The sequence below is a fragment of the Ruditapes philippinarum genome, unplaced genomic scaffold, assembly GCF_026571515.1.
Source record: "Ruditapes philippinarum isolate M1 unplaced genomic scaffold, ASM2657151v2 ctg771_1_1_1_1, whole genome shotgun sequence".
Lineage (NCBI taxonomy): Eukaryota > Metazoa > Mollusca > Bivalvia > Venerida > Veneridae > Ruditapes > Ruditapes philippinarum.
In genome coordinates, this window is record NW_026865856.1 from 173,934 (window position 1) to 201,920 (window position 27,987).

The following is a 27,987-nucleotide window of genomic DNA, read 5'->3' on the forward strand; positions in this document are numbered from 1 at the left end:
ATCCGCTGGTAGTGGGGACGTTACCCCCTTCAGGACTCATCAATGAGGTTAGACTAACAAACATTTACTGGGAAACTTGGGAAACCCCGAAATGCCACTTTATACTGCAAATTCGCGGATGCCGATCCTCAGGGCAGGCAAACTTTTTCCGGATCAAGGTTTTGCCTCAAGGATTTTTTTTATGCGGGGCATCCGACCAGCACTTATCTAATTTTTAGGGCAGCCTCATGATTTATGAAAGCTTTGGGTTTTCTTTTTCTCAGCCCCTTAATGTTATACGGCAGCTGTCCCTTTGTATATCCAGGCTTGCCCCAGTATCTTCTATTTTCTACCGGGGTCGCAGTGCCCTTCTGTTCAAATAATAATTGGCAAACAGAAGGTCTTCTTCTCCTTCTTCCATTTCAATGGGAGCAACCTCCTGCAGAGTTTCCGTCTACGAGCAGCATTCATGGTGGACCGGTCAAAGTACTGTCAATGAATGACACACATGCACGCGTTATACGTGAGCAGCTCAGCCGAATCTGGAAATCCACGCATCTGGAATCCTACAACTGTCGCAATATTCGGGATGATCGGGGCACTGCTAGAACGCAATTCTATTACAGTCTGCTGTACCGCATTGCACACGCCTTTTTCTGGACTCAGTCGTATCGTGTTCAGTAATTGTGGTGACTCTGACGTGGGCATTATTGCAGAATTTCGTATTAATCACAGAACTGTTCCGGGACGGATTCGGCAAAGACGGTTCGCATTCGGCAAGATCTGGGCGCAATCTGGACTCAATCGGCAAGAAACGGCAATGCAAAATTTCTCCCGTTCCACAGGACACTGACCAGACAACACAGGACATTGTTACGATTTTGATCCGATACAGGAGAATCTGTCACGACATAGTCACGATTGTATTGTGAGTTTCCCGAATGTTACGGGACGCACCTTACTGTCGGGAGTGCTTGACCGACCTCTCCGGACCATTTCCGATCCGTAGGACTCTGTTACGAACATATACGACTGCGTTCAGACAATGATTGGACATTCCAGATCATTGAGGATAGTAATCCGACTTTTTCGCTTTTCATGTCGTAGCGCTGTCTGATCTCAAACGGGAGCCATAATTGGCACTGTGTGAACACCGCATTAGAGCCGAATTAGAATCAGCTTGCACTTATTCATGTAAGCTCAAAAAGTGGTCGAGGTTCTGTACAATCGGCCTGTCAAATATTGTATTTTTGATATTGTAATTTCTTATAAAAAATCACAAAACCAACATAGTGCGTTTGCGACCAGCATGGATCGAGATCAGCCTGAGCATCCACACAGTCTGGTCAGGGTCCATGCTTATCGCTGTCGGTTTCTATACTTGTAATAAAGTTTGTAAGTGAACATCATTGATGCGCATTCTGGTCTGGATCCATGTTGGTCGCAAACGCACAATGTTGGTTTTGTCATCGCGCGGCTCACATGATTGCTCTCCATGTATAGGTTAGAAGAGAATTACGAGATAGCGGAAGGTGTATGTATACCACGGAGTACACTATATGTTCATTACTTGGATTATTGCGAGAAGCATGATACCCAGCCTGTCAACGCTGCCAGTTTTGGAAAGGTAATTCTAAAGTATTTTTTCCTAAGACGTTTTGCACAATAGTTGCATTTGATATATCTGATATTACTGAGACTAATATACACTCGGGATTAGAATTTGGTACTATTTCTCTAAGTTAGGGATAAAAGTTTTGAAAAGAAAAGTTTTTGCGTGTTCATTAAAATCTGGTAAAGTTATGGTCCCTCGAACAATATTTTATGAAAATTTAATGAAATATAGTGTAATAGTGCAACATCTTTCACAGGCGTTTTTCAATTTACAGCACTAACATAAAATACTTACTTTGAAGTATTACCAAGACTCCAGAACAGGTCTATGAACTGTAAATTATAGTTGTCCTGATGAAGAGCAACTTTACTCGAATATTAAGATTATCTAGTTGATTTAAACATATCTATTTAAGCAGTGTCTTGCAACTTATATTCATCACTTTCGAGTCCGCTACCTAGAACCAACCTATACTGCTGTCATATGAAGAATCATGGTCGTGACCCGATTAGGGCTCGAACCCATGATCCCTGGGTTTAGAGGCACATTAACCACTAAGCCATCGCTCCCTTAAGCCATCTTGTATACTGATAAAGATATTTTTATTAATCATCTTTTCTCTTAATTATCTTTCCTGACTTTTGATTACCTTTTCTTACTCTTCTAATTATCTTTTCTTTTAATTATCTTTTCTGACGATTAATTGTCTTTCTGACTATTAATTATATATCGATTCTTCTATTTATCTTTTCTTTTAATTTATCTTTTCCTAACTCTTATTATTTCTACTGATTATACATGTATATTGTTTTCAGAAGACAAATTTATTTTTATATTTGCATTAACGTATTGTAGATCATAAGGCAGCAGTTCCCTCAGCTGACAACTAGACGCTTGGGCACTCGGGGTCAGTCAAAGTAGGTAAACGCTTAGGCACTCGGGGTCAGTCAAAAGTAAATACTTTGGCACTAGGGGTCAATCAAATTAAGTAAACATTTATAACTTGGATCAAACAAAGAAATCAAAAAGCTCTAAGCGGCACTTGGAGTCTGCCAAATTACGTAAACTCTTAGAATTTGGGTTAAACAAAGTAATAATACCTTGAGTAAACGGAATCATTGAAAGTGAAATGTTTGTGATTTGTTTTGTAATTCTATAACCTTTATTTTATTATTTTCTATACTTACTGATGGCAAGTAAGGTAATATCTAAATTACTTGAGCTTAACCGATAAAGATATACATTTCAATAATAAGTTTATGATAGTAATAGAAAGTAGAATAATGAAAAAATAAATAGATATAATACTATAGAATGTATAGCAGAGATAATGAAATATGCCTCAACTAATTTTAAATAGAAAACATAATTGCACTAACTGCAAAAGAACAAGTATATTAACGATCTACTTAACTTTATATGAGCCGCATGACAAAACCAACATAATGGGTTTGCGACCTGCATCCGCGCAGTCTGATCAGGGCTTACAAACCCTATTTCAAGTAGAGAAACTGACAGCGCGGATGCGCAGGCTGGTCTGAAGCCATGCTGATCGCAAACCCACTATGTTGGTTTTGTCATGACGCGGCTCATATGATGTTTATTTAATTAGCATACTTTCCCTTCTAGGTATCACTATTATGGCATAGGTGTGAGAGAAACATCTAAATATTATGAAGTGGGATTTTCGGCAAAAGGTGTGCAGAGGTAAGTCAATATCAAACCTCATGTATGTGATGTAATTGATTTAAACGCTGCTTCTGAACCGTAACCTACATTTATTATATCTATTATTATCATTATTATTATTATTATTATTATTATTATTATTACTATTACTATTATAATAATAATTATTATTATTAATGACGCCTGTGACTGTTGCTGATAGCCGGTGTGGTACGGCATGAAATATTGAAAGTATCCACTTCAAATGCTTCTATGTTTTTGTTTGATACATGTGCCCATATATATAATTTGATACGTGCACTCAAAGTTTAAAACACAAATAAAGCTGATTATTAAAACAATACTTGTCTGGAGGTTAGTAGTTTTGTACTTGTCAGAATCACCCCTATTCAATGCACTTTATATATCACAAAAATATGTATGTCTCAAATTAAATATTTGCTTATCCCCAGAGTCTTTGTATTTCAAATACCCCGTTAACACGAACAAAATTGCAAACAATCAAATTAATAGTCAAAATACAATGCAGATATACTATATATTATTTTTAGTTATGATTATGTAATATAAATATAATTATTCATATTTAGCAAGACTCATAGCGATATTCACCTGTGATCTTTGAAAAATCATAATAGCTATTTTTCAATATTTACAGTTCTGCTGATGGTAAAAAAGACACAACAAAACAGGTAAGCGTACAGAAATTATCATCTTTATCATCTTAAGTGCTTTTTTTGTAGTTTTGGTAAATGATTTCAATTTAACTGAATATTGGTGTAAGCTTAACACATAGTGTCTCAATTTCGGTATACTGTCTAGCTTACGTGGTACACTATATATAATATGCATCCTTACAATTACTTGTTCAACACATGAACATTTACAAACGAAGTATAGATATGCAAATTTCATTGTAGTTTGTTTTAACCTTTGTTTTTAATTTCGAATGATTTACAGATTAAAGATCTTTTCTTTGTTTCAGATAATTGCATACTCACCGCGTTCTAAGTTAGGAACTTTACTTCCGGACTTTCCGGATATAAAAGACATCAAACTTCCCCCAAATGTTGCCGAGGATAAGGTGGGTAAAACATTAAACGTTTATAAAAAAAAGAGTTAAAATAGAGCTGCACGTTGCAAACAATCACCCAATGTTCCGTTTAATTCATGCAATTCATGCTTTGAAAAACTTGCTATTACTTGTATATTTGATGCCAAAACTTTAGTTTCTATTTTAAAACCTTCATTTATTTATCAATTCATTCAAATATCAATTCATTCACTCATTCGTACGTTCGTTCGTTCATTTATTTTGTTTATTTATTTATTTAATTATTTATCTATTTATTATTTATTTATTTATTTATTTATTTATTTATTTATTTTCTATATAAAGTCTACAGCACATGTACATTGAGATGTTATAATTGATCATGTAGTTATATATTATGGAAGCAGCATAATTTTACTGTTTATACATAAAAAAAATAAGATAAAGCTTTTTACCCTATTATATTTCTAATGAATTTTTTGTATTTGATTACAATTTTAAGCTCATTTTTCGTAATTTGTTCGAAGATTATCAATATCGTGTGATTCAATGTATTATCTTATAGAACAAAATACCCTTCCTCCTTAATCGCTTGAAAGTTTCAAAATGTGTTAGAAGTAAACGGGTATTTTAAATTGTTTCAAATTATTTTACAGGTTTTAACATTTCTGATGATGTACAGAACACATTGTCAAAGGATACTAGACACTGTGATACGTGCAAATTTTGATGAGGTAATTGTGATGTATTAATATCTAATTTAATTAATGAATATCTTGTTTGATAAATTTCTTATTTCATATATAAAAATCTAACTTTATAAGTGAATACATGTATATAGTTTTCTTATTATATAATTTCATAGATAAATATATATAATTTCATAAATAAATATCTAATTTCATTGATAAATATATAGTTTAAAATTTGTAATAACATACATAATTTCATAAATACCTAATGTGCTTTTAGTCTTTTTATGTAGTTCATAAAAAGAATATGAAACCCGTTTCATTGATTTATTCTTCCAAATAATTATGTTTAAAGCATGAAAAAAATATTCTTGTAAAATATCCGAAAATCCAGTTAGTTTTATTTAGCAGCACTTATACAATGTATGTTAGTGACGGATCGTATTGATAAGATATACTATAAAATAGCCAAGTATATTATACTCGTTGTAAGTTATGATACATAAACTTTGTTGCACACGATTGACCTGTTACACGAAATTACTATTACTGTTCTGATAAATTCCATATTGCATGTTATTTGACATAGATATGGTATATAATTTTTATTCTACTTTCTTTTTGTCGAACATTTGTCCAAAGGTGTGGTTGCAAACATATACTTATTGTACCGCTGTTCTGATTTTCATTTGTATATACATTTGTATTTCTATATGCTGAGCAGTTTCTCATATTTCTAGGCTTAAACATAGTTAAACTGTTGGTTATATATAAATATCAGTCTTTAACAGCCCGTGTAAAGTTCAATTGCTATGCAATACAACATTTTATTATTATACTTGATATCATACATCATATTTCAGGTACAAAGTTTTTTACTGCATTTCTGGCAAGGCATGCCAACTCACATTAAATCTATTCTGGAAAGCAAGATACTGGTCACGTTGGTTGGAGTGTGTGATTCGATACTCTACAGGGCTATTGCCAACGTCCTGATGCCGACCGTGTTGCAGCCTTTACCCGAAAGGTAAGCCTTTAAATAGATGACAGGAGGTGTGTGTGTGGTAGCTGTAAATATTTGATATTCAAAGGTTTTGAATATACACGTTTTAAAAAGTTTGAATTTTTGTCAGGTAAAATTTTGAATATACATGTATTAAAGGAATAGTGAAACAAAGTTGCACATTTAGCTTACCTTTGAAATGCATTTAAATGTTACATGAAATGATTAATCCGAAAAATTAACTGCTTTATATAAGAAGTAAACACATTTTCAGTGTGATTTCAAACTTATTTTTATGATAACAATTGTAACAAAAAGAAACATCTCTGTACTTTTCATAACAAAATTTTAAACATTACATTGACGGTGTTATTTTGATATTGCAGTTTAACTCAGGTTATTCGGAACTTCTCGGTTCAGCTTGATGACTGGCTACGCCAAGCTTTAGATTCTCTCCCAGACAGTTTACAAAGAGTGAAATTTGATCGTAAGTCTCAACTTAACATTATTATTTAATTTAATCCTATACCATTTGACTTGTTTTGGCTATTCCATTTTGACCACCCGTATAGTCTGACCACCCGTACTGTCTAACCAGTCTCTATACTGTTGGCTTTATAACTTAAAATTTCTTAATTAGAATCTATATACCCACATGATAATGGGCACTTCTATAGAATGGCAGCTAGTTTATTCAATTTAAGAAATTCAATAAGTGAAGGGTAAACTACTTGACACATCCATGGCTAGTATTCTTAAAGATGTTGACTTTTGTATCGGATGCGTTCTTTGTCCGTCGCTCTTCTTTTGCTAATTTTTGTTTTATATCCTACAAGAAATTTTGTTTTTAATACTGATTTATTTCGTACCACTTGCAACCTGGTATACAGCCAAACTTCGTTTGCTCGAACTCGGGGGACCGTGCAAATTTGTTCGAGAGATTGGTTGTACGAACCTACTCAGGTATTATTGCTATTAATACTCAATTGATTTTTCTAGTCGCAAGGCGATTTTCACAGGTTCTAAAGAGGCAGACGTCACTAAACCATTTATGCCAGGCGGCAAGAACGGTGATAAATTCGGCGGAAATTACGTCACAGATGCTAGACGATTGGTTCAACGTGGATCTCAACAGCATAATCAAACAGACGCTTTATACTACCGAGAGTAGTAACAGTATTGACAATATCGTTATTGTCAAACGTAAGACCTTCTTATTATGACAAAGGATATATAATGCCAAAATAGTTTAAGTCTTAATCTACCGGAACCGGAAGTAACCACTAGTATAAAGCCAGACATCCGTGCAGTCTGACCAGGCTCAATACTGTTGGTATCTTATGTTTTGTATTTTGATGTTGAAATCATTTAAACTTTGAATAACATATTCTAAATCCATAGTTGCACATTTCATTACGCACATTCAGAAGGTTAAAATATTTGAGGCAATTCTTAAAAACTCTTATATATAATTCTGTCAAGATTCGCCCAATGTGATTCAAATCTTTGTGTCGTTTATGTTATGTTGAGCTTATTTCAGATAAAATATATGCTTCTGATAGTTTTATTTCGCATGCCATATTTCCTTACTTTACAGCATACCATATCATTTGATATTTCCTTCTTTGCGTTATAAGACTTTGCATTTATAAAGCAATCTCTTTTTTAATTTATCAATATTAAGTTCCCTTTACATATATGAAATACATTGTTTGGTGTATGTTATTAATTTCGTACCATCAAATTTGTTTTTCGAGTCGTTGTCTTCATAACACTTGTCCCTCGAAGCTATGGGTTCTAATCCCGACAAGGTCTTTTGATTCTTTCGCGTGAGAGAGCTAGCTACAGAAAGTCGGTGATTTTACACAGATGCCCGTTCGTGCCTGAAATAATGCATGATGGGGGCACCTGAGCTCTTATGACCTTATTAGTGTAGAATCGACGTTATTACTGAAACCCAACCAACCAAAAATAATATGTCAATTTTCCCTTATGTAAGACTACAGATTTTCATTGCAATGTTAATTATCATTTTTATACAAATATAACTTATCTATATCAAATTATTCACAAAATAAGTCAAACATTTTTTTTTATTTTTCAGTCGCTCGAGATTTTGAAATTTTACTAGAAGAACAGGCTCCATTAGAATCCTATATTGAATGGCTGGACGGAATGATTGAACAATGTGTGTCGAAGGTAACAGAAATGTGTTACACATGTCCTACTTAGTGAAAACTTAAACGCTGTTTCTTTTTTCTATGATATGTTTTTATATTGTTAATTTATTCAAATAACTAAATTATTGTGATGAATGAGAAAGTATATTTATAAAAACAAGAAATATTGTCCCGAGGGCAGTCCAGTTATTTAGTTTTGAACCAATACTAATTAAGTACTAGTACTTTATTCTAAATATCCATCAGGTACATAGCTGTTTTATCTAAATTAAGCACGATAGATATATTAGCTTTGCAATTCACCATAACGAATCGTTATAAAATGTATGTACTATACAAAAAACTAGCTGTAGCGATCACACAAAATGTGTCAAATAAAAGAAGTGAAAACCTTAGAATAACGCCGATTCTTTAAGAATGAGTAGAGTGTCTGCTACAGTCTGATTTGCGATTATATTCTGTGTCGTAAGAAAGCATTTCTCAGAGTAAGTATATCAGACATGCTTATTTCTTAAATGTTTTTCACATAAAATAATTTATTCATCTCCAGTAATTTGAGCTCAAATGGAACTTATACATCATTTATTTATCAAGGTTTAGAAATGTTATCTTCATAATTCTAGTTTGTGTTTCAAACATATACTTACCGTAAAAGAGCGATACTATACAATTATAGACTAGTGAGCTATTGAATATGATGTGATATTCACCGGTAAATGTCATTTTGGCCTATGCGTTCTGTTGACTATTGTTTAAACTTCTGAGATAGTAACTTTTAAAATATCGGCCTAAAGAGAAGAGTTTTATTTGTTAAATGAATTTTTTTTGCACAAATGTCTGTAAAATGAGATAATACGGTGTTGTTTTAGAAATGCAGACAGAAGGGTGAGGCAACACCTCGGGTAGCCAGACAGTTCTTGTTGATGTGGAGTTGTGTCGGAACACGTGTTATACGGGACATGACATTACACAGTGCACCAAGCTTCGGTATATGAAACAAACAAATGATATAAAGCATGGAATTAATAACATAAAAATAACATATCATTTTTACGCAAGAGCAAAATAATGGCAAAATATCATTAAAACTAAATATATGTGGCTTTGCAATGATATATATACAACTATATATTCTTATCAAAGGTCCATTATGTCTTATAATTGCTATAAGTTTTTTTTTCTAAAATGTCAATCTTTGGTATCTTGTCACAATTTCAAGAAAATACTCATTTGCATAATATACATAAATTATATTTTGCTTTTGTTTTGCTTTGCAACTGGTATATTTCTTGTATTGAACTCAAAATACTACTTTGTTTAAATTTGGCCACCTTTAACTATCACTATATGTTTAGCGCTACTTTTTTCAGTTGTTGATTTTTTAATATACTCTTATTCCATAACTGAAACATTATCAAACACAAGTTTGGCAGTTCAAAAATATGTATTTTTGACGCATAATCAAATGCTTGATAATTATTACACAATTGTGAAATATTTTAATCTCTCACGCAGTTGTATAATAGTATTTATCTCTCTCTTTATAAAATACTTGACAATTATTTGAAATCTCAAATTTTGTAGATTGATGCAAATTTAAATTACATTTCATTTATTTATTATTATTGTAAATTATACTGTAGTAGCGTTTTGGATTGTGGACGCCTGTAAAATTTTGGTGGTTTACTGTTAACCTAGTGCCTGTTAATTAATAATTCAGTAAAGCTTTAATTCTTTATGATATATATAATTGATATAATTGTCAGGTTCGTTCCATTTGTTACATTTGATGTTTGATGAATATGTGCTGTACATGGTAGAAGATATTCACAATCATGACAAAGCTAATGATTTGTTACGAGCTGTTAAAGGAGAAATATCTATGGGTAAATGATATATTAATGTTGTTAATTGTTCAATCAGTAATTGATTAGTTTGATTTCGTCTTTGTTTTCAATAATCTGAGATTCGTCAGCTTCTTCTATGGCGTCTGTTTCCAGCTAAAATGTATTCGTTTGACAGGAAGCCATAACTGTAACTCAGTTTGCTTAAAGATTACTTTTCAAACAATTTTGCCAATTAATAAATTTATTTTTAACAATGAACTTATGTATGCAGATTCTGAAGAACGCAGTACAAAATTTATTTTCATATTAATAGCAATATTGAAAGTGCTTAGCGTACCAATATGTCTATTTTACGATTCAGATATCTTAGACGATCTTCTCATCTCGCCACAGCAGTCTTGCAAAAGCAGCGTCTTGGGAGATGTCATGGACACACAACGAACAACAGTTATACGGGGACCTGAATCACCATATGCAAATACAGGTTACGTGTCGGACTAGTAATCTAAATATTGCTGGCCGCGTGGGGTCGAACCCAATCAGGGTCCGGCCAAGTCGGTTTTTACTCCTTAAGCAAGAAACTTTTCATTCATTGTTTAGTACTGGTTGAGATTCCAGGAACGGATTCGAAACTGTTAAATAAGCTGACAGCTTCCAACACAATCGAAGTAAAATGATTTTGTAAATATTGTAATCCTCAACAAAGCTTGATCGGATAATTCAAGAGTCATGTAGGAACATATCAAATTTTGGCCAAATTTCAATAAATTTCAAATTGTAATAAATCTAGAAAAGCATCATTCTTTCAGTATAAAACTGTAGCAGGATTATATGACAACATTTTGAGATGTTTTATCTTTACAATACCATGAACATTTCATTTTTACCTCACATATAGTAACATGAAAACAACACATACAAAGTGCAACTTGATGACAAGTTCATTCGTTCGTATGAAATTAAAGATATATTATTGCATCAACGCGTTTTATAGAGCTTTGTGATTATTAACTGATTAGATTGAATATAGATATAGGTTAAATTTTACATGTATATCTTCTTGATTTTTAGATATGGAAGAGAGTCCGGCTTACTATTCCCAGAATGACACTATGTGTTTTCAACAACCTGTTATGTGTACAAATCAGAGATTATTAAGGTATGTCCGCTGAAGGGAAGAGCCATTGAGAGAGCACAAAAACACAATAGAAGCTAAAAATTAATAAAACCATAAAAACTTTTCAGTAGTTCGAATTCAGTCCAAGATTGCACATGCAAACATTATGGTTAAATTTATGTGCAATAAATTAAAAAATAGACATGTATATGTTTTCCTCAAAAGTCAACATTACATATAAACTTTAATACTTTGTTATTAATAATGTCCTGCATACATATCAAAACACACACACTAGTGTTGACTTTTTCTAGTTTTTCAGTTATCTTCAGCTTCTGTCTTGTTTTCTCATTCCGGCTGTCTACCTGTTGGCAGTTAGATTCAATTTCTTTATCTTTTGATAATTCAAGTAAAAGCTTGATATTTTGTTCATCATTACACACTGTTATAAAGGGACTCAAAAGAGGATTTTCGACATAAAGGGACTGGAACTATTTTTTCAGGAATTGTGTACCATTTGTATAAGGTCTAATAACTTTTTGTGCAAATTTTCAGATCATTCTCTTATTTCATTTTCCCAGAATAACCATTTTTATTGTGCAAAAAGACCAAGAAAAGTTGAGTGTTGAAAAGCTTTTCATTTAGATGGAGTTTAAGTTAGCTATGTGTATATCTTTTTGTTCTCCATTTTACGTCCATCACATGATCTATGTTAACAAATTCAAATTTAGTGTAGTTGCTCTCAGTAGTGCTCCTATAAAACAAAGCCTCCATTCTTATTACAATACTCATTTGTATAACAGTTTTATCATTACCATTTACAAAACAGTTTCTCATTTTTTCAGTCCACCTGGACCCCCATTGAATCAATCTCTTCCGTTTGGAAATGCTTATTCATCACCTTGTCGACAAAGAGGTAACTCATATTACGGACTTTATTCGTCACATTTACCGGAAGTAATTCCAACCAATAATTCCGCGGCTAATTCTTACGACTGTAGTGATTGGTCAACAGTCGGGCAATTAGGATCACACGGATCAACAAACATGGCGGCAGGAAGCAAAAGTCTTACAGATTCAGTTGTTGCTATGAAACAAAGTAATACAATGGATATACAGACTGTTCAACTTCAAACAGAACCGCGAATCAACACCAGTCAATATTATAGTGGGTTTTGTACTGAGCAAACAGGTGTTAAGAGGTGTTTAACTGGAAATCAAACCTATAATAGAAGATGCTTAGAAGATGAAAGTATTAGACCAAATATGGCGGACATGTACTATCATCACGTGACAAATTTATTGTGATTTTTCGACCTACCATACATGTTAGTAAGTGCGAGTAATGATTTTCTAGGACGTATGGCTTGGTATTTGGTATTGATTGTAGTTCAATAGAAAGATGTTTTCGTTATATCTCGTTTATTTATTTGTACATTATCTTGACAAAATAAATATATAATAAAACATGTATTATAACTCTTGTTAACAATAAACAATGACACTACGACAAATTCATTAAAAACAGCTGTACTTAACAAACTCCTTTTGTACTCAGATATACATACATATAACTACAACTTGTAGTTCAGTTTAAAATGGCACTCTAATTAGCTTCTGAAGAAAACAAAAAGACCTCAACATTCGTTCAATTTATACAAGTCTCTGCTTAATTATATCGCATAAGAGCGAAACTAATGATAAAATATAAATTTATAATGTTATAAACACAATATTTAAGATAAAAAAGAAAAATATCCAATAAACGAGCTGAAAAAAAACTACAACTACAACAACAACCAATAAAATTAATAATAATAAGCAATAATCAAAGTATTGCTGGCACTAGAAAAGTCCACTACAAGTTTGAACACCACAAGATATTTTAGATTTTATGAAACTGTTCAGGTGTTATCTGTAACATCGTGCGTTAAGTTTCCTTGCCTAATAATAAAATTATGTTTATCTTGGGGTTGGAACCCCATATGGATCTCAAAATAAAAAAATATGTGAATTTTCGCTCATCCAGATATGCGCAATAACTCGATATGTGAAGGAGAAAATAGGTCAATCTCAGGGTAATTTTTCAATTTTTTTAACATTTATATAAAATTCAACGATTTTTTAAAGTTTTCGTGGAGATATTCTTTCCTTCCCGGTTCTGGTGTGCACAAAACATGAAATGCATATAACGAAAATGTCGCTAGCCCTGTGTGATAGCTCTAACACTAAGAGTTCCTACACTGTGAAAGACCTTTATCACTGTGCAATAGCTTAAATAATGTGCAACAGCTCAAGCACCTAGCTAGATCCCAAAAAGTGTGGTTAAAAGCTTTAGCACCTGTGTGATAGTTCAATGATTTACAGTAGCTAAAACACTCCGCAATCGCTCTAAAACTTTGCGAAAGTTCTTTCAGTGTGTAAGAGCTCTCTTGCTGTAGAAGCAGTAGCTCAAGTTCTAACACTGTGACATAGATCTTACACTGAGTTATAACATATTAAGTAAAGCAATATTCTAGTCATAAAATAAGTAACATACATGCACGTCATTTATTATAGTTTTACAAAGAAATAATTCCGTGTGCCTATTCACGTGGGGGGTCACGTGACTTTGTATAGTAATATAAACGAGTAATGGCGACTTCTGAGGTCCTAAACGTGTCCTCATGTCACACTAGACCTGGCCTATCATATGCACGGTCTCGTGTGACTTACTAAAGCTGCATTTGCAATTTTCACATAATTCAAACAATGTTCTCGAAAAGCCTAAAACATAGAACAATGCACTTTTTATATTTAAAGAAAATTACCGTGCATATAATGGGTCAAGTCTAGTTTTGATATAGAAAACGTTTCTCACCTGTAATTAAAAAATAATAATGAACTTACCGAGGCCCAGAAGTCGCTATTACTCGTTTGTATTACTAAACAAAGTCAAGTGACCCCCTCCCCCTTCCCTTCCGCTATAGTCTCAATAATTTATTGCGAATCTCTGTTCTATTGCATTCCCACTCGTCTTTAACACAGAATTCTGGAATCTACAAAAAATACAGAATTTTTTTTTTTAGTAGATTTCAATTCAAGTGGCTGTACAAACAAGTCAGAAAGACTTTAATCTTAGAAATAACTTATTCATTTTCGTGTAATATAACATTTCTGTTATGTGGCGAAGTCTATCTTATAAAACATAGCTGAATCCAACTATTCAAAGTGAATAATTGAATCCTTATCATACTTTTTACAATATAAAGAAAAACAATAGTGCTTACAAAAGTTAAGTAGTATATGTACAATACTTTCAAAACGTTATTGGCCGTAGTGAAAGATGATAAATTTCTCGTAGTGTAAACTAAATTAAGGAGAAGCATGGTATTTTGAGAACTCACATAAACTTATCCTAGCATTATACGACATATTTTAGTCTGAAAATTGATTTCTACTTATAGGAATCAAATTTGTATGTATACTTACATCAAAAAAATGTTTTGGACATTTTTTCCATTGGTAATATATCTCGTTCCATTTGTCAAAGAGATTTAACTTCACATACATGTAATCAAATTTAAGTGTCACTGAAAAGGAAGTATTTGGAGGTAAGTAAAGTATTGATATAACGCGATTTGATATTCCAATTCAGACTCACATTTTTACCAAAGGCCACCGTCAAAATAAAAAATTCGAAGGAAGATATTGCAGTAAAGATTTCTACAAGAAACATCAATTTCTTGTACAAAATATAATGAAATTTTCAAATTTGACATTGGCAGTCAAGGTCGTTTATAGATCAAGGTCACACTTTATTCAACAAGTCAGTGTTGTCTTACACGTTGTTTTCTGCCAATATGAATTAAATCTGTCCACGACTGTCAAGTTCATTTTTGATCGATGCAACATATCATTTTGCGGTAAGTGTTGTTTTGTTCAAGTATAAGTCAAAATCTGTAACATCGTGATAAAGTTATCCCAAATTACAGCAAAAATAATTGACTTGAAATGGTCAGTCATTTTCACTTTAAGGTCAAGGTCATATTGAATGCAATAAATCTGCTGTGTCATATGTTGCGTTATTTCTAAGTATGGATACTATTAATCAATAAATAACAAAGTTATGACAATTTAAGCTTAATAGTTTGACAATCAAGGACAAGGTTAAGGTCATATTCGAATAATTCAACAAGTCAGTTTATTCTTTGCAAGTATGAATCACATCTGTCATGACAAATTTTATTAAATTCAATTATTTGACATTAAAGTCCAGGGTGATTTAAGGGTCGAGGTCAAACTTGAAATACTTTCATATGGTCAGATTTTGTCATAAGTATTCGAACCAATTCTGTTAATTAATAACAATGCTATGAGAATTTAAAGAAAATAAAGTTACTCGTCATTGACAATCAATAATATCTAAAGGTCAATATCTTTTTGTGTGTGAAAATGTCGGTTCCGTTGCAAATAATCTTATGTTCAAGTTTTAGGTAATAAATTACAAAGTTATGACAATAAAAGCGATAATTAACAATTTGATCTTAACGGTCAATGCCATTTTAAAGTAAAGATCTTAACTGAATTATTTATCATGTCAGTTTTCTAATAAGTGTTCTTTTTCCCTAGTAAATAAATAACATATTGGTTACATATGATAATTTAAGCAAATTTGAATCTGATGGCCAATGTCATTAAAGGTTTAAGGTCATATTTGAATTATTCAACATGTCGGTTTTGTAATAAGTGTTATTATTTAAGTATTAAACAAATCCGTAAATAAATTAACAAAGTTATGGCCATTTTTAGCCAAATTAATAAACTTGACACTTATTGCAGGCATGAATGGGCACCTGAATAGAACCACCTACGTTCCTGAATCTAGCTTGATAGCGTCCTCAAATGAAAATATCCAATGTTAAGTTCGAACTAACAGTGGTGAGGGGCAAGTGGTGTTAATTCAACGACCTTTACCACTCGGCCAGCGACACGTCGCCCTAAGTATGATGATAACGATAATACTTCATGTATAGTTTAAGAAAGAAACAAAAAAACAAAGAAGAAAAAAACAATCCCAAACGCAGTGAAATTAGAAAAACTTGATCGTCAAGTTCATTTATGAGACATTGTAAGGTGGTTTTAAGACTTAAGCTGAATGCAGTTTACATATAATTTATTACTTACTATACCAAATAATAAAGATGTAAACATTAACTTTAAGGGTGAATGTTGCTATACCTATAAATGCATTACGTAAAAAATGTCCTTTTTCAGGCAACAGAATATAACCCGATATATATGTCGATATTATTTAGAATAATAAATTTGTATTAATTTATACTGATTTCTTTGGACACAGGTGCCGTTGGCTTGGTTATGCATTCATTGCGCCATTTGTAAAAAGAAATACTCCATTCTTGCACTTCTTGTCTCCATTCATCTATAATGCTTTCAGAATCTGTAAAAGCGTGTCTTTCTAAAATGTAATTGCAATTCAATTTAAGTATAACATTGAAATGTAAGTTACTATAAGTCTTGTACCTATTCGCAACATCATTTTTCAAGTCAAATGCAGAAATTTCTCTACTATAAGTCTTGTACCTATTCGCAACATCATTTTTCAAGTCAAATGCAGAAATTTCTCCGCAAATTTTAAATATGCACATCATAAAATTTAGTAAAGTAAGAAAGAGGTTTTCAAGAAATGTTCTTGCACAAAAATAAAGTTGAATCAAGTCATTCAATAAAATGTTAATGTTGAAAATTATCAATTCATGAAATTCGCAAAATTTTCCTAAAGTTTACCACTTTCAATCTTTACATATGATTCATTTATAACGAAACCGTATATTTCTTTAAAGTATAAAATGATGTAAAAACAAAGTTTTTATACTTACCAGCATGTATATAATTGTAAATGTTATTAGACGATTTGTCATTCCAAACAGGTTTATTGTTGCCCAAAATATGTTGAAAAATAAAATAAATGAAAAAACTAGTGGCGATGGCTGCAATAATCGAGTTCCTCCTTTCAACCGATTTTGATTTGTTTCTTATTATTTTGAGATTATGTATTACCTCTAAATTGTCGCGTGTTTGTTTTTGAGTTATTTTGATCAGTTCATATTGTATTTCTTTCAAAATTTCGCAATTTTCACTGCCCATTTCAGTAGTTTGTCGTATGTTCTCAATTGTGCGTTCGGATTGGGCGTCAAAATTCTTTTTTATGTTTGAAATTATGCTCAAAAGACAGGGTGTATTCTTTATATCTTCTAATTTATCGATACAATATGTTTTGTTGATGTGACTTTCAACGTCTCTGTCATTAAGAAGATCCCTTAACGCATCAAATACTTTTGCTTTGTCATTCTCGTCAACAAGAAGAGTTTCGTTATGGGCAAAATATTTATTTCTACATTCTCTGACATTATCTATGACAAATTTCCTTATTTTAAATGCATTACATCTTTCCCATATACTGCATGCATTTGAGAGATCGAGGTAATTCACTGGTGAGCCATCTGTAGGGAATGTTGTGAAAACACTAGCAATATTTTCAAAAGATTCTTCCCAATTTGCCGTTGTCTGTGTAGTCCAGTCTATTGTGTGCTTTGGACAATGACGTTGGAGATGTTTTTGCCAGCCTTTGCAAGGCTGACACCATCTGAAAATGAGAATGAATTATGTAATAAAATTATTGTCACTATTTATAGGGTAATCATTGTTTGAGAAAAAATGTACAAAAAGGGATGGCTACCACGTTTGCTATTTGCCTTGTACATTATTTTCTCTCCTTTACTTTTCATACAAAGAAGATAGTTAAAAAATCTATAATACTGATGTATTTGGATTAAATCTACAAATCTCGAAAGACAACTATTCTTTATGATTTTAATTCGATAAATAATGTTTTGTTTGATGAATTTATTTCACTCTTTTACCCAGAAGTATTTCAGACCCAAATCTTTCGTCATAACTATGTGTGAAAATGAATAATGCTTAACAGGATGGGTGATAACGTAGCATTTGTCAAGGTCATCACGCTTGTGGCCGCGTCCATATCTTGAAATGTTTTTTCTATTTTTCAACATTTGAATCATTATCATATATCAGGATATTTTTCCGATTATTATGGCAATATTTCTTTAGTCGGCTGTGTAATTTCAGCTAGACCTCTTGTAAAATACACAGAAGTGAGTTTCATAAATCATTTTAAGCCCCTTACAAGCGCTAAAGTCATACGCATATTAACTATTAAAGCATGCGATCGTTTCACATATACTTTATTGCTCATATACCACGCGATTAAGAACTGAATGAAACAAGAACGTGTTTGTTAAACACAAATGCCCTCGTCTTAGATTCTTGTCAGTAGCAATATTTCAAAAAAATGTTTACCCATTCACTCAGTTATGGAAGGAAAAATTGGCAAAAAATTGTAAACACAAGTTATATAGCTTGACAAAGTCATTGCATTTTGTAACTGTGATAAATATAAGTTGCCAAGTCATTGCTCTGACTTGTGAAGTTGAAAAATATTCAACTTCATGCAAGTTATCTCCCTACCAAATATGAAATACATCTGTCATTAAATAAAGGCTGTATGGGCAAAAGTGTAAAAATCTATTTTCAGCACTGGTGACCTTGACCAAACAGACCCCTAACTCTAGCCAAAAGAAGAATACCATGTAAGGTATCTTCCTACCAAATATGAAATACACCTGTCAATAAAAAAGGCTGTATGGGCAAAAGCGTAAAAATCTATTTTTAGCACTGGTGACCTTGACCCAACTGAACCCTTACTTTATCCAAAGGACGAATACCATGCAAGTTATCTTCCTACCAAATATGAAATACATCTGTCAATAAATAAAAGCTGTATGGACAAAAGTGTAAAAATCTATTTTTAGCACAAGTGACATTGACCTACTGATCCCTACCCCAATCAAAAGGATGAATACCATGCATGTTATCTTCCTACCAACTATAAATTATCTGTCACTTAATAAAGGCTGTATGAGCAAATATGTAAAAATCTATTTTTAACATTGGTGACCTTGACCCAACTGACCACTAACTCCATAAAGTTTATGTTTATATCAATAATAAATAACATCTGTCTATAGAATAAGGCCAATACACCTGTAAAAATATAACAATCTATTTTTAACATTGGTGACCTTGACATTGGTAACATTGACCTAGACCCAATTGACCCCTCACTACATCAAAAAGAAGGAGGACCTCCCTTGGAATGTTTGTATTAAACTAAGACATCAACTAAACAAGAGGGACATGATGGCCCTGAGGTCGCTCACCTGTATATAGGCCCCCGTCCCCACCCCCCCCCCAACGTTGCAGGGCCAATTTAACCCAAGGGCTTTTATTTGCACAAACTTGGTAGACACCCATAAGAAGATGTTTCATGCTAAACATCTAAGCTCTAGCTCATTGGGCCTTTTAAAAGAAGATTTTTTTAAAGTTTTTACTATACACATATAGTTAAAAACAATGACACCCCTGGGGCCGGACCAGTTTTGACCCCAGGGCTTTTATTTGAACAAACTTTGTAGACACTTACTAGAAGATGTTTCATGCTTAATATCTAAATTCTAGCTATTTGGGTTTTTTCAAAGAAGATTCTAAGTTTTTGCTATACACATATAAAGAAAATCAATGACCCCCGGGGCGGGGCCAATTTTGACCCCAGGTCTTTTATTTGAACAAACTTTGTAGACACTCACTAAAAGATGTTTCATGCTTAATATCTTAACTCTAGCTATTTGGTTTTTTTCAAAGAAGATTTTTTTAAAGTTTTTGCTATACACATATAAGGAAAATCAATGACCCCCGGGGCGGTGCCAATTTTGACCCCAGGGCTTTTATTTGAACAAACTTGGTAGACACCAATTAGAACATGTTTGACGCTAAATATCTTAGCCATAGCTCTTTGAGTTCTTTAAAAGAAGATTTTTTAAGTTTTTACCATATGCATACAGGGAAAATCAATGACCCCCGGGGCGGTGCCACCTTTGACCCTAGGGCTTTTATTTGAACAAACCTGGTAGACACTTATTAGAACATGTTTCATGCTAAATATCTCAGCTCTAACTCTTTTGGTTCTTTAAAAGAAGATTTTTTAAGTTTTTACTATATGCATATAGGGAAAATCAATGACCCCCCGGGGCGGGGCCAATTTTGACCCCAGGGCTTTTATTTGAACAAACTTGGTAGACACTCACTAGAAGATGTTTCATGCCAAATATCTAAGCTCTAGCTCTTATGGTTTTTTAAAAGAAGATATTTAAAGTTTTTTCTTTCGGTTGCCATGGCAACCAGAGTTCTGCATGGAATTAAATTCTTTGAACAATTTTTAAAGGTGACCACCAAAGGAACATTCCTGTAAAGTTTGGATGAAATTGGCTTAGTGGTACAGGTAGAACTTAAGAAAAATCCAACTTGCCGTTCTAGGTTAACCTCGAACGGACAGACGGACGGACAGACAGACATAAGTCATCAGTAGTGACCATAAAAAGAAAAATTAGAATCAACAGAGTTACAACAGAAAGATAACAGTAGATTTATATAGGTGAGGGAAATCATACGCTTTTTGCATGGTATACATTATGGGCAACGGCATTCATACGTTTTGGGCAATACGTTGGAGCACATCATACGTTACGAGCAACGACATCTGTTAGAGTACATAATACGTTTCAGACACTGATACACGTAGGTTAACCCTAATTTGTTTATATAGCATATACTGAAAAAGGGATATCGTGTGCCTTAGAACTGAAAATTTACAACACTGCATTTCATCTTTACTTAAAAAACTTTAAATTCAGAGCAAAAAAAACATGTATTTTTATTATTATTAAACAGCAAAAACATGTGTTTCGTATAAAAGCAAAAACATTTATATCTTTTTTTTACAGCGACATCCTATTTCATATTAGAAAATGTTTATTTACAAAAGTTGATTTTTTTTCTTCTAACACTTTTTTTCATATTTTTGATACTGGATTTTTTCACAATGAATAAGTGCAATACAGTGTAATGTCTCATCAAATAACTAATAACTGTAAATGTTGTCTTTTCGTTGATTTCAACGGCATTTAGTCTTTGTACGGGAATGTTTATTTCTTCATATTTCTTTTTACGCACAGTTTCAATCTTCTCTACAAAGTTCTTAAATATGTCCAAAGCTGATGATGAAGATGCAAAAGAGGATATTTTTGGACCCATAGATGACGGAGACGAGTTCAGTGATAGTGACAATGACAGTTAAGGTGATATTGCTATGGCATATTCTTCAGAGGAGCCCTTAAATTCAGACCCTTGGGACGAATTTTTAAACGAAGTTTTCCGGAAGCGTCATTCGCAGTATGACAGTAAAGTTAGTTAATGAGCTCATGGAGATAAACAACGATATCAGCGATTCTGAAGTCATGGAAGAGTTTATCAGGATATGAAAAATACATACTGGACGGCTATGTTGAATAGTTTTGGTAGCAAACTGCTGTGGTTAGATGCCATTGAAAAAGACCCCGTCTACAAATCTATAACGGCGACTATCTAGCAGCTGATTGATTCTGAAGGTTATGATCCAGAAGATGCTTAAAAATACAGCATCCTTAAGAGGAAGTTTTATTTGACTAGAAATGTGTCATCATGCCACGGATGACCCGCATGCAGCCAAAATTTCAGATGTTGCATTAATTTTTTTTTTCATTTTAAGTTCAAAGCCCTTTAAACTTTTAAATGTTAACACAAACCATTTTCATACAATGTTCAAGGCACTGAAATTATTCAGTCTTAACCTTTTAAAAATAGCATATTGTATGTTTGTAGCCAAAATAATGGCTAAAAGTATGAGTGCTGAAACTGAAAGTTCAAAATTTTTCCAACACTCAGGAGAGATAAGTTTGTCTAAAATCATTGAACAGCGACCAAATTCAAACTTAAACTGCTTATTCCTAAGATGTATCTATATTATTTTCAAAGTGAAAGGGACATAACTCTGCCAAAAAATCATCAAACCATGACCAAATTCCTTTGACATATCCATATGTAAAATTTGAGTTGAATATGTAACACTGTTGGGTACATAATTAACGGAAACTGAAAATTTCATATTATTTCAAAGTAAAAGGGGCATAACTCTGCTAAAAATCATCGAACCATGACCAAATTCGAACTTGACCTGCATTTTCTCATGACATATCCATATGTCAAGTTTGAGTTGAATGTGTTGTACCGTTGTGGAGATAATGAACGGAAACTGAAATTTCATATTATTTTCAAAGTAAAAGGGGCATAACTCTGCCAAAAATCAACCAACCATGACCAAATTCGTTCTTGACCTTTATTTTCTCATGACATATCCATATGTCAAATTTGAGTTGAATGTGTGCAACCGTTCTTAAGATAATGAACGGAAACTGATGATGACGGAATGACAGAATGACAGAAGGACGGAAGGACGGAATGACGGAACAGGGTAACACTATATGCCCCGGCCATAAAATGGCGGGGGCATAATAAAGTGTAAGAAAGGTACGACAATTCCGACCGGGAAGCACAATCGAAAACTGCTTAAAATGATGAAACAACGTGAAACCAATACTTACGACAGAGATTAAACGAGTGTTTTGAGAATTGTTTGTCCTAGATACAATTTGAAAAGAAAGAACTATGATGTTGAGTCGCTGACAATAAAGGCACAAGCTTGGACTTTGTTGAGAGGATTGACGTTTCTGACTTATAATGTATTTCATATACCACGTGCTTATTACAAAGAGTGCTAAAACGCAACAGGACTCGCATTTCATGAAGTAGTCCAAACATTTTTTTACTTCTGATATGATTAATATTCTTATACATGAATCATGAACATGAAAATTCCGGAGCTCTAACAATAAGCTATTGAATTGAACAAAAATGCAATAAGACGTGTTTTATTATTTATATGTATTAACATGCAAAACCAAAGTGTAAATAAAATAACTCATTTTCTCGTTTTTGATCGTTTGTCAACAATATGAAAGTACGGCGTTACATTTTAATTGTTGTTAATACAACTTAATGTTTGTCAAAAACCAGTGAAGTATTCTATTACCACGGATGCCTTATCGTTGTATCTGTCATACACATCAACCTCGTAGTGTAAAAATGAATTATATTTTGCGTGGTTAGAAGAAGGGATATAACCTTCAGTGGATGATTTATTCATTTCATAGTCGACACAGAAAAACCTCGATTTATTTTAATTGGAGGTAAAAGTGGCAAATACAATGTAATAAGAATCAGTTAGAATACCTTTTTAAGTCAAATCTTAAAACAATAATTCTGTCGTTCTTAATTCTGAAATTTACAATATTTCTTTCATTTAAAAATTGAAAAAAATATGTTAAAACCTATAGCGTGTATTGGTGAGAGTCCATACTCTGTATAATTATCTACAGTGTAAATTTGCACAAACAAATAAGTAAAGAATAAATCATTGAGCAGAACACAGCTAATATTGTAATTTAGATTCAGTGCCGCGCAGAACCATTATACGCTGTTTCGATTGAATAAGGCTTTATTCATGCACACTAACCAAATGCACGTGATTTATTATTTCCTAAGTAAACGGACATTTTCTGTACGAAATTGGCTGTACTCATAGTTTTATTTAACAATAGGTTTAGCTCTTAAATTTGATTCGCAAATCATGGTCTTGCAACTACAGAATGGGGATACAGATAAAAACTACAATTTTGCAACTCGCAAGTAGAAATCTGCAGCTGCACGCATGTTACCAATAGCAGCGCTGTTGTTCATCATTTGTTTATTAAAGTTAGTAAATATTGCTTGAAAGTGTAATTTAATGGAATGTTATTAATTGTTCTCCAGTGATTTAATCTAATTATAGGTAGAGGAGTTATTTATAGACTTTGGTTTTTTTCAGCATTATGTACAGCATTTACATGTACTCCCTAAATATAGGCTTGTACATATATTGCATGCTATGTAATGAGTTTGGCATAGTTTCATTATTACTCAGTTGCAAAGCGAAAATATCAACATATAGTATCATTTTTATATATACTTTTACAATAGTTTGTATGCAATTGTACATATATTACATAAAAATGCATGTAATATTTTTCTTGTTTCGTTTATTTTTTTATGTATGCTAACTACATTAAATTTCAGTCTGAGATAAGTTTAACTATAACAGTGTAAAACTGTCCTTTACAAAATTCTCAATTGCATATTTCTTTTCATAAAATTGTTGTTCTGCTTTCAACTCTTCTCAAATTACTCATTTCAATAGACCAATTAAAGTTAATCATTCTGCCCGAGCTTTTTTATAAACGTTTGTTGTATTCACTCCCTTTACAAAAAAATAGTTTAAGGTAATGTAAAAAAGGCCCTACCTATTTTTTTATCAATGCATGAACATACTTTAACTGTTATCATTTTGCATCGAGTGACTCAAATCTGTAAACACAACGTGATTATTTAAAGATCACCATAGATAAAAATACAAACTTTGTCATATTTTAAATGATTGAAGTATTTTACTCATTGAAAATTAGATACCGAATTATAATTAAAACTTTATCACGAGTAAATATTTTACTAATTGGGATCGCTGATAAGCTTATTTAAAAGAATGACTTTATGGGTTTTTTTTTTCAAGTTTAAATCATTTTTTTCTGTGAAATGTTGATGCAAGTAATTTCATGTTTGGAATATAAGTTCGTACTATATAGTCTCTCTAGGAATTCATTACGGATCCTATGACATCTTTCCTGAATTTCTTTGATAATTTTGACCTTGACTTCCTCATACTTTCGTTTGATTTTTATCAATGTGAGTCGATTGAAAAACAATTATATGAAAAACTTTTAAGTAGAGTCAGGGGATATATATAAGTGTTATAGGTGGAAAATTCACCTTTGGCATATTTAAGAACTTTGAAGAGATGATGGAAACTGTGCGTTAAAAAAACCCGAAGGAATAAACATTCTCGTATAAAGACAAAAAGCCGTTGAAATCCACGAAAAGACAACATTTACAATTATTAATAAATATTTGATGAGACATTAAACTGTAATTTATTCATTCATAGTGAAAAAAATCCAGTATTAAAAACATGAAATAAGTGTTAGAAGCACAAAAAAAAACTTTTGTAAATAAACATTTTCTAATATTAAATAGGTTGTTGCTGTAAAATAAAAGATATAAATATTTACCTTTTATACGAAACACATGTTTTGGCTGTAAAATAACAAAAAAATATTTTTTTACTCTGAAATTAAAGTTTTTTTAAGAAAAGATGAAATGCAGTGTTGTGTGTTTTCAGTTCTAAGACACAAGTTATCCCTCTTTCAGTATATGCTATATTAACAAATTAGGGTTAACGTATGATTTGCCCTATGTGTATCGTTGTCTGAAACGCATGATGTACTCTAACAGATGTCGTTGCTCGTAACGCATGATGTACTCTAACAGATGTCGTTGCTCGTAACGCATGATGTACTCTAACAGATGTCGTTGCTCGTAACGTATGATGTACTCTAACAGATGTCGTTGCTCGTAACGTATGATGTGCTCTAACAGATGTCGTTGCTCGTAACGCATGATGTACTCTAACAGATGTCGTTGCTCGTAACGCATGATGTACTCTAACAGATGTCGTTGCTCGTAACGTATGATGTACTCTAACAGATGTCGTTGCTCGTAACGTATGATGTACTCTAACAGATGTCGTTGCTCGTAACGTATGATGTGCTCTAACAGATGTCGTTGCTCGTAACGCATGATGTACTCTAACAGATGTCGTTGCTCGTAACGCATGATGTACTCTAACAGATGTCGTTGCTCGTAACGTATGATGTGCTCTAACAGATGTCGTTGCTCGTAACGCATGATGTGCTCCAATGTATTCTATTGCCCAAAACGTATGATGTTTCCCAACGTATACCGTTGCCCATAACGTTTGATGTTTTCCAACGTATGCCGTTGCCCATAACGTATACCATTGTCCATAACGTATGATTTCCCTCACCTATATATACCTACTGATAACAGCATTGACAAAGAATTTGATATCAAAAAAATGAATACCAACGGTTGAGAACAACCAACAAAATATAATGGTATATTATGATCTTAACATTCTTACTAAAAATAACAGTAGTCTGAAATCATAATTTAATGCGCGGAGTTCATAAAATATATCAATAATAATGGATAAATAATTGGAATTTAAGAATCTAGGAATCAAATGTGATAGTATTGTCTCTATTGTTTCACTTATAAACTTTATAACAATTTTCAATTACAATTTGTGAATATTTTTTCAACAAGCATAATGGAAAAAAAATATTGAAAGACAGGAAACAATACAGCAAATGAATAAGGCAAAGAATGTGTTGCTCAGAAAAGGTTGGCAAGTACCATTGACAGACAAAGAGTCTATGCCAATGTGTATCTGGAAAAGAAATTACTTGAAATTTACATTATCACTACTGTGTGTTCAAAAAACAAGATGTGAAGGATGTGATCAAGAAATGTTTTAACAAAAATGAAGAAGTGTCGTATAACGTTGATGAAATGTCGATGAAAGGGGTTTTAAGCAGAGATGAAAACAACAAAAGCACGAAGCTTACAAAAAAGTTCTTTATTCAAATTTTGGAGGAAATATGTTAACATGAAAAGGGCTCTCATTGTAGACGAAACACTAAAAATGAATACCAAAATTTACCAAATAAAGACAAATCTAAAATACCTTAAATAATTATACTTGGTTTATTTATTGTTTGTATGCAATATCAATTCCTTACTGCCTCAAGCGATAGATTTGTCAAACAAACAGGCAAGCAGATGGCGATGGTGCACAGGATTGATCGAAATCAAAAACTACTTAAACATAACATCTTCTTTCTCAAGTAAACATATATGGTCAGATACTGGTCATATGCATTATTCAAATAATCCAAGACATTTCACATACTTGTTCATACTTAAACCAAACTCCTGACTATTTTCGAGTATGTGGTCGCCATTAGTCACAGACTACTCGTTTATCTCGCTTAAAACACCGAGCTTCATAGTTAAGTGCAAGAGAAATAACATTTGAGTGATTTACTTGGTACAGTATCGTAATGTTACAGTTAACAAATGTCAAAGATTTCTCACCCTGACTTCAACTTGCATTTCGGTTCCAGAGCTCGCTTTGATTTTTGCTAGTGGAAAAATTCGCCGACGGTTTTGACAGTAACCCTAAATATTGTTATATATTAATATTATCATTTTTCATGTTTACTACCTATTTTCTTGAAAGTCACATACCTTGATGGTCGATTCCCACACGTTCCGGTATATTGCGACTTTCCCGCCAGAGCTTTTTTTATCGTCTGATGCACCTGTTGTAAACCATGTTCCGTGTACGACTTTAACACCCGACACACAAAAACTAGAGCAAGATTTACACAAACGTAGTTCTCGTGGTCCGGATGTTGAAATAGGTTTTCAAAATCCATATTGTCAATATGATGTTATCGTACTTTAACTTAAGTTAAACAATTAAAAAAGGCGAAATAAATAACACACGAGAAAATCCGGCTTTTAAATGATTTGTAATTTTGACTAGTTTCGTTTTCCCTATGTATTGATGTCAGTAGTAACAACGCTTAAATGCACAGGAATTTTATCATGGTTATTGTGTGTCTAATTTTAGCAGTGATCTAACAAGGGAAACCTAGGGAAACAACTCAAACAACCAAAGATATATCAAGACACCTGCATTATCGACCCTGTTACATAAGTAT

The 27,987-nt window shown here is 32.7% G+C and overlaps 2 protein-coding genes across 2 annotated transcripts; one reads left to right on the plus strand and one right to left on the minus strand.

Moving 5' to 3' along the window:
- The first annotated feature begins 1,474 nt into the window (after window positions 1-1,474).
- LOC132730578 (transcription factor RFX4-like) lies at window positions 1,475-14,180 on the plus strand. The gene is made up of 15 exons (XM_060716538.1): window positions 1,475-1,606; window positions 2,450-2,511; window positions 3,224-3,301; window positions 3,942-3,975; window positions 4,269-4,367; window positions 4,994-5,071; window positions 5,893-6,056; window positions 6,419-6,519; window positions 7,032-7,235; window positions 8,137-8,231; window positions 9,082-9,199; window positions 9,979-10,098; window positions 10,421-10,543; window positions 11,131-11,218; window positions 12,022-14,180. Exons 1-15 carry the CDS (start codon window positions 1,475-1,477, stop codon window positions 12,482-12,484), a joined length of 1,959 nt encoding a protein of 652 aa, XP_060572521.1. The 3' UTR covers window positions 12,485-14,180.
- Window positions 14,083-27,958, minus strand: LOC132730580 (uncharacterized). Its single transcript, XM_060716540.1, has 5 exons — window positions 27,509-27,958; window positions 17,056-17,822; window positions 16,500-16,634; window positions 14,648-14,748; window positions 14,083-14,214 (listed from the first exon to the last, which is right to left on the minus strand). The coding sequence occupies exons 1-5, from the start codon at window positions 27,697-27,699 to the stop codon at window positions 14,140-14,142; spliced, it is 1,269 nt and encodes a 422-aa protein (XP_060572523.1). The 5' UTR covers window positions 27,700-27,958; the 3' UTR covers window positions 14,083-14,139.
- Between the last annotated feature and the right edge of the window lie 29 nt (window positions 27,959-27,987).

What these genes read in the sequence shown, in the direction of transcription:
- LOC132730578 (XM_060716538.1), top strand. Translation starts at nt 1,475, where the DNA reads ATGTATAGGTTAGAAGAGAATTACGAGATAGCGGAAGGTGTATGTATA. An exon ending in AAAAAGACACAACAAAACAG is followed by an intron (nt 3,976 to 4,268) that starts GTAAGCGTACAG and finishes TCTTTGTTTCAG; the next exon opens with ATAATTGCATACTCACCGCG. An exon ending in ACAAATCAGAGATTATTAAG is followed by an intron (nt 11,219 to 12,021) that starts GTATGTCCGCTG and finishes TCATTTTTTCAG; the next exon opens with TCCACCTGGACCCCCATTGA.
- LOC132730580 (XM_060716540.1), bottom strand. Translation starts at nt 27,699, where the DNA reads ATGGATTTTGAAAACCTATTTCAACATCCGGACCACGAGAACTACGTT. An exon ending in TGTGGGAATCGACCATCAAG is followed by an intron (nt 17,823 to 27,508) that starts GTATGTGACTTT and finishes TCTCATTTTCAG; the next exon opens with ATGGTGTCAGCCTTGCAAAG. An exon ending in TTACAATTATATACATGCTG is followed by an intron (nt 16,635 to 17,055) that starts GTAAGTATAAAA and finishes ATTACATTTTAG; the next exon opens with AAAGACACGCTTTTACAGAT.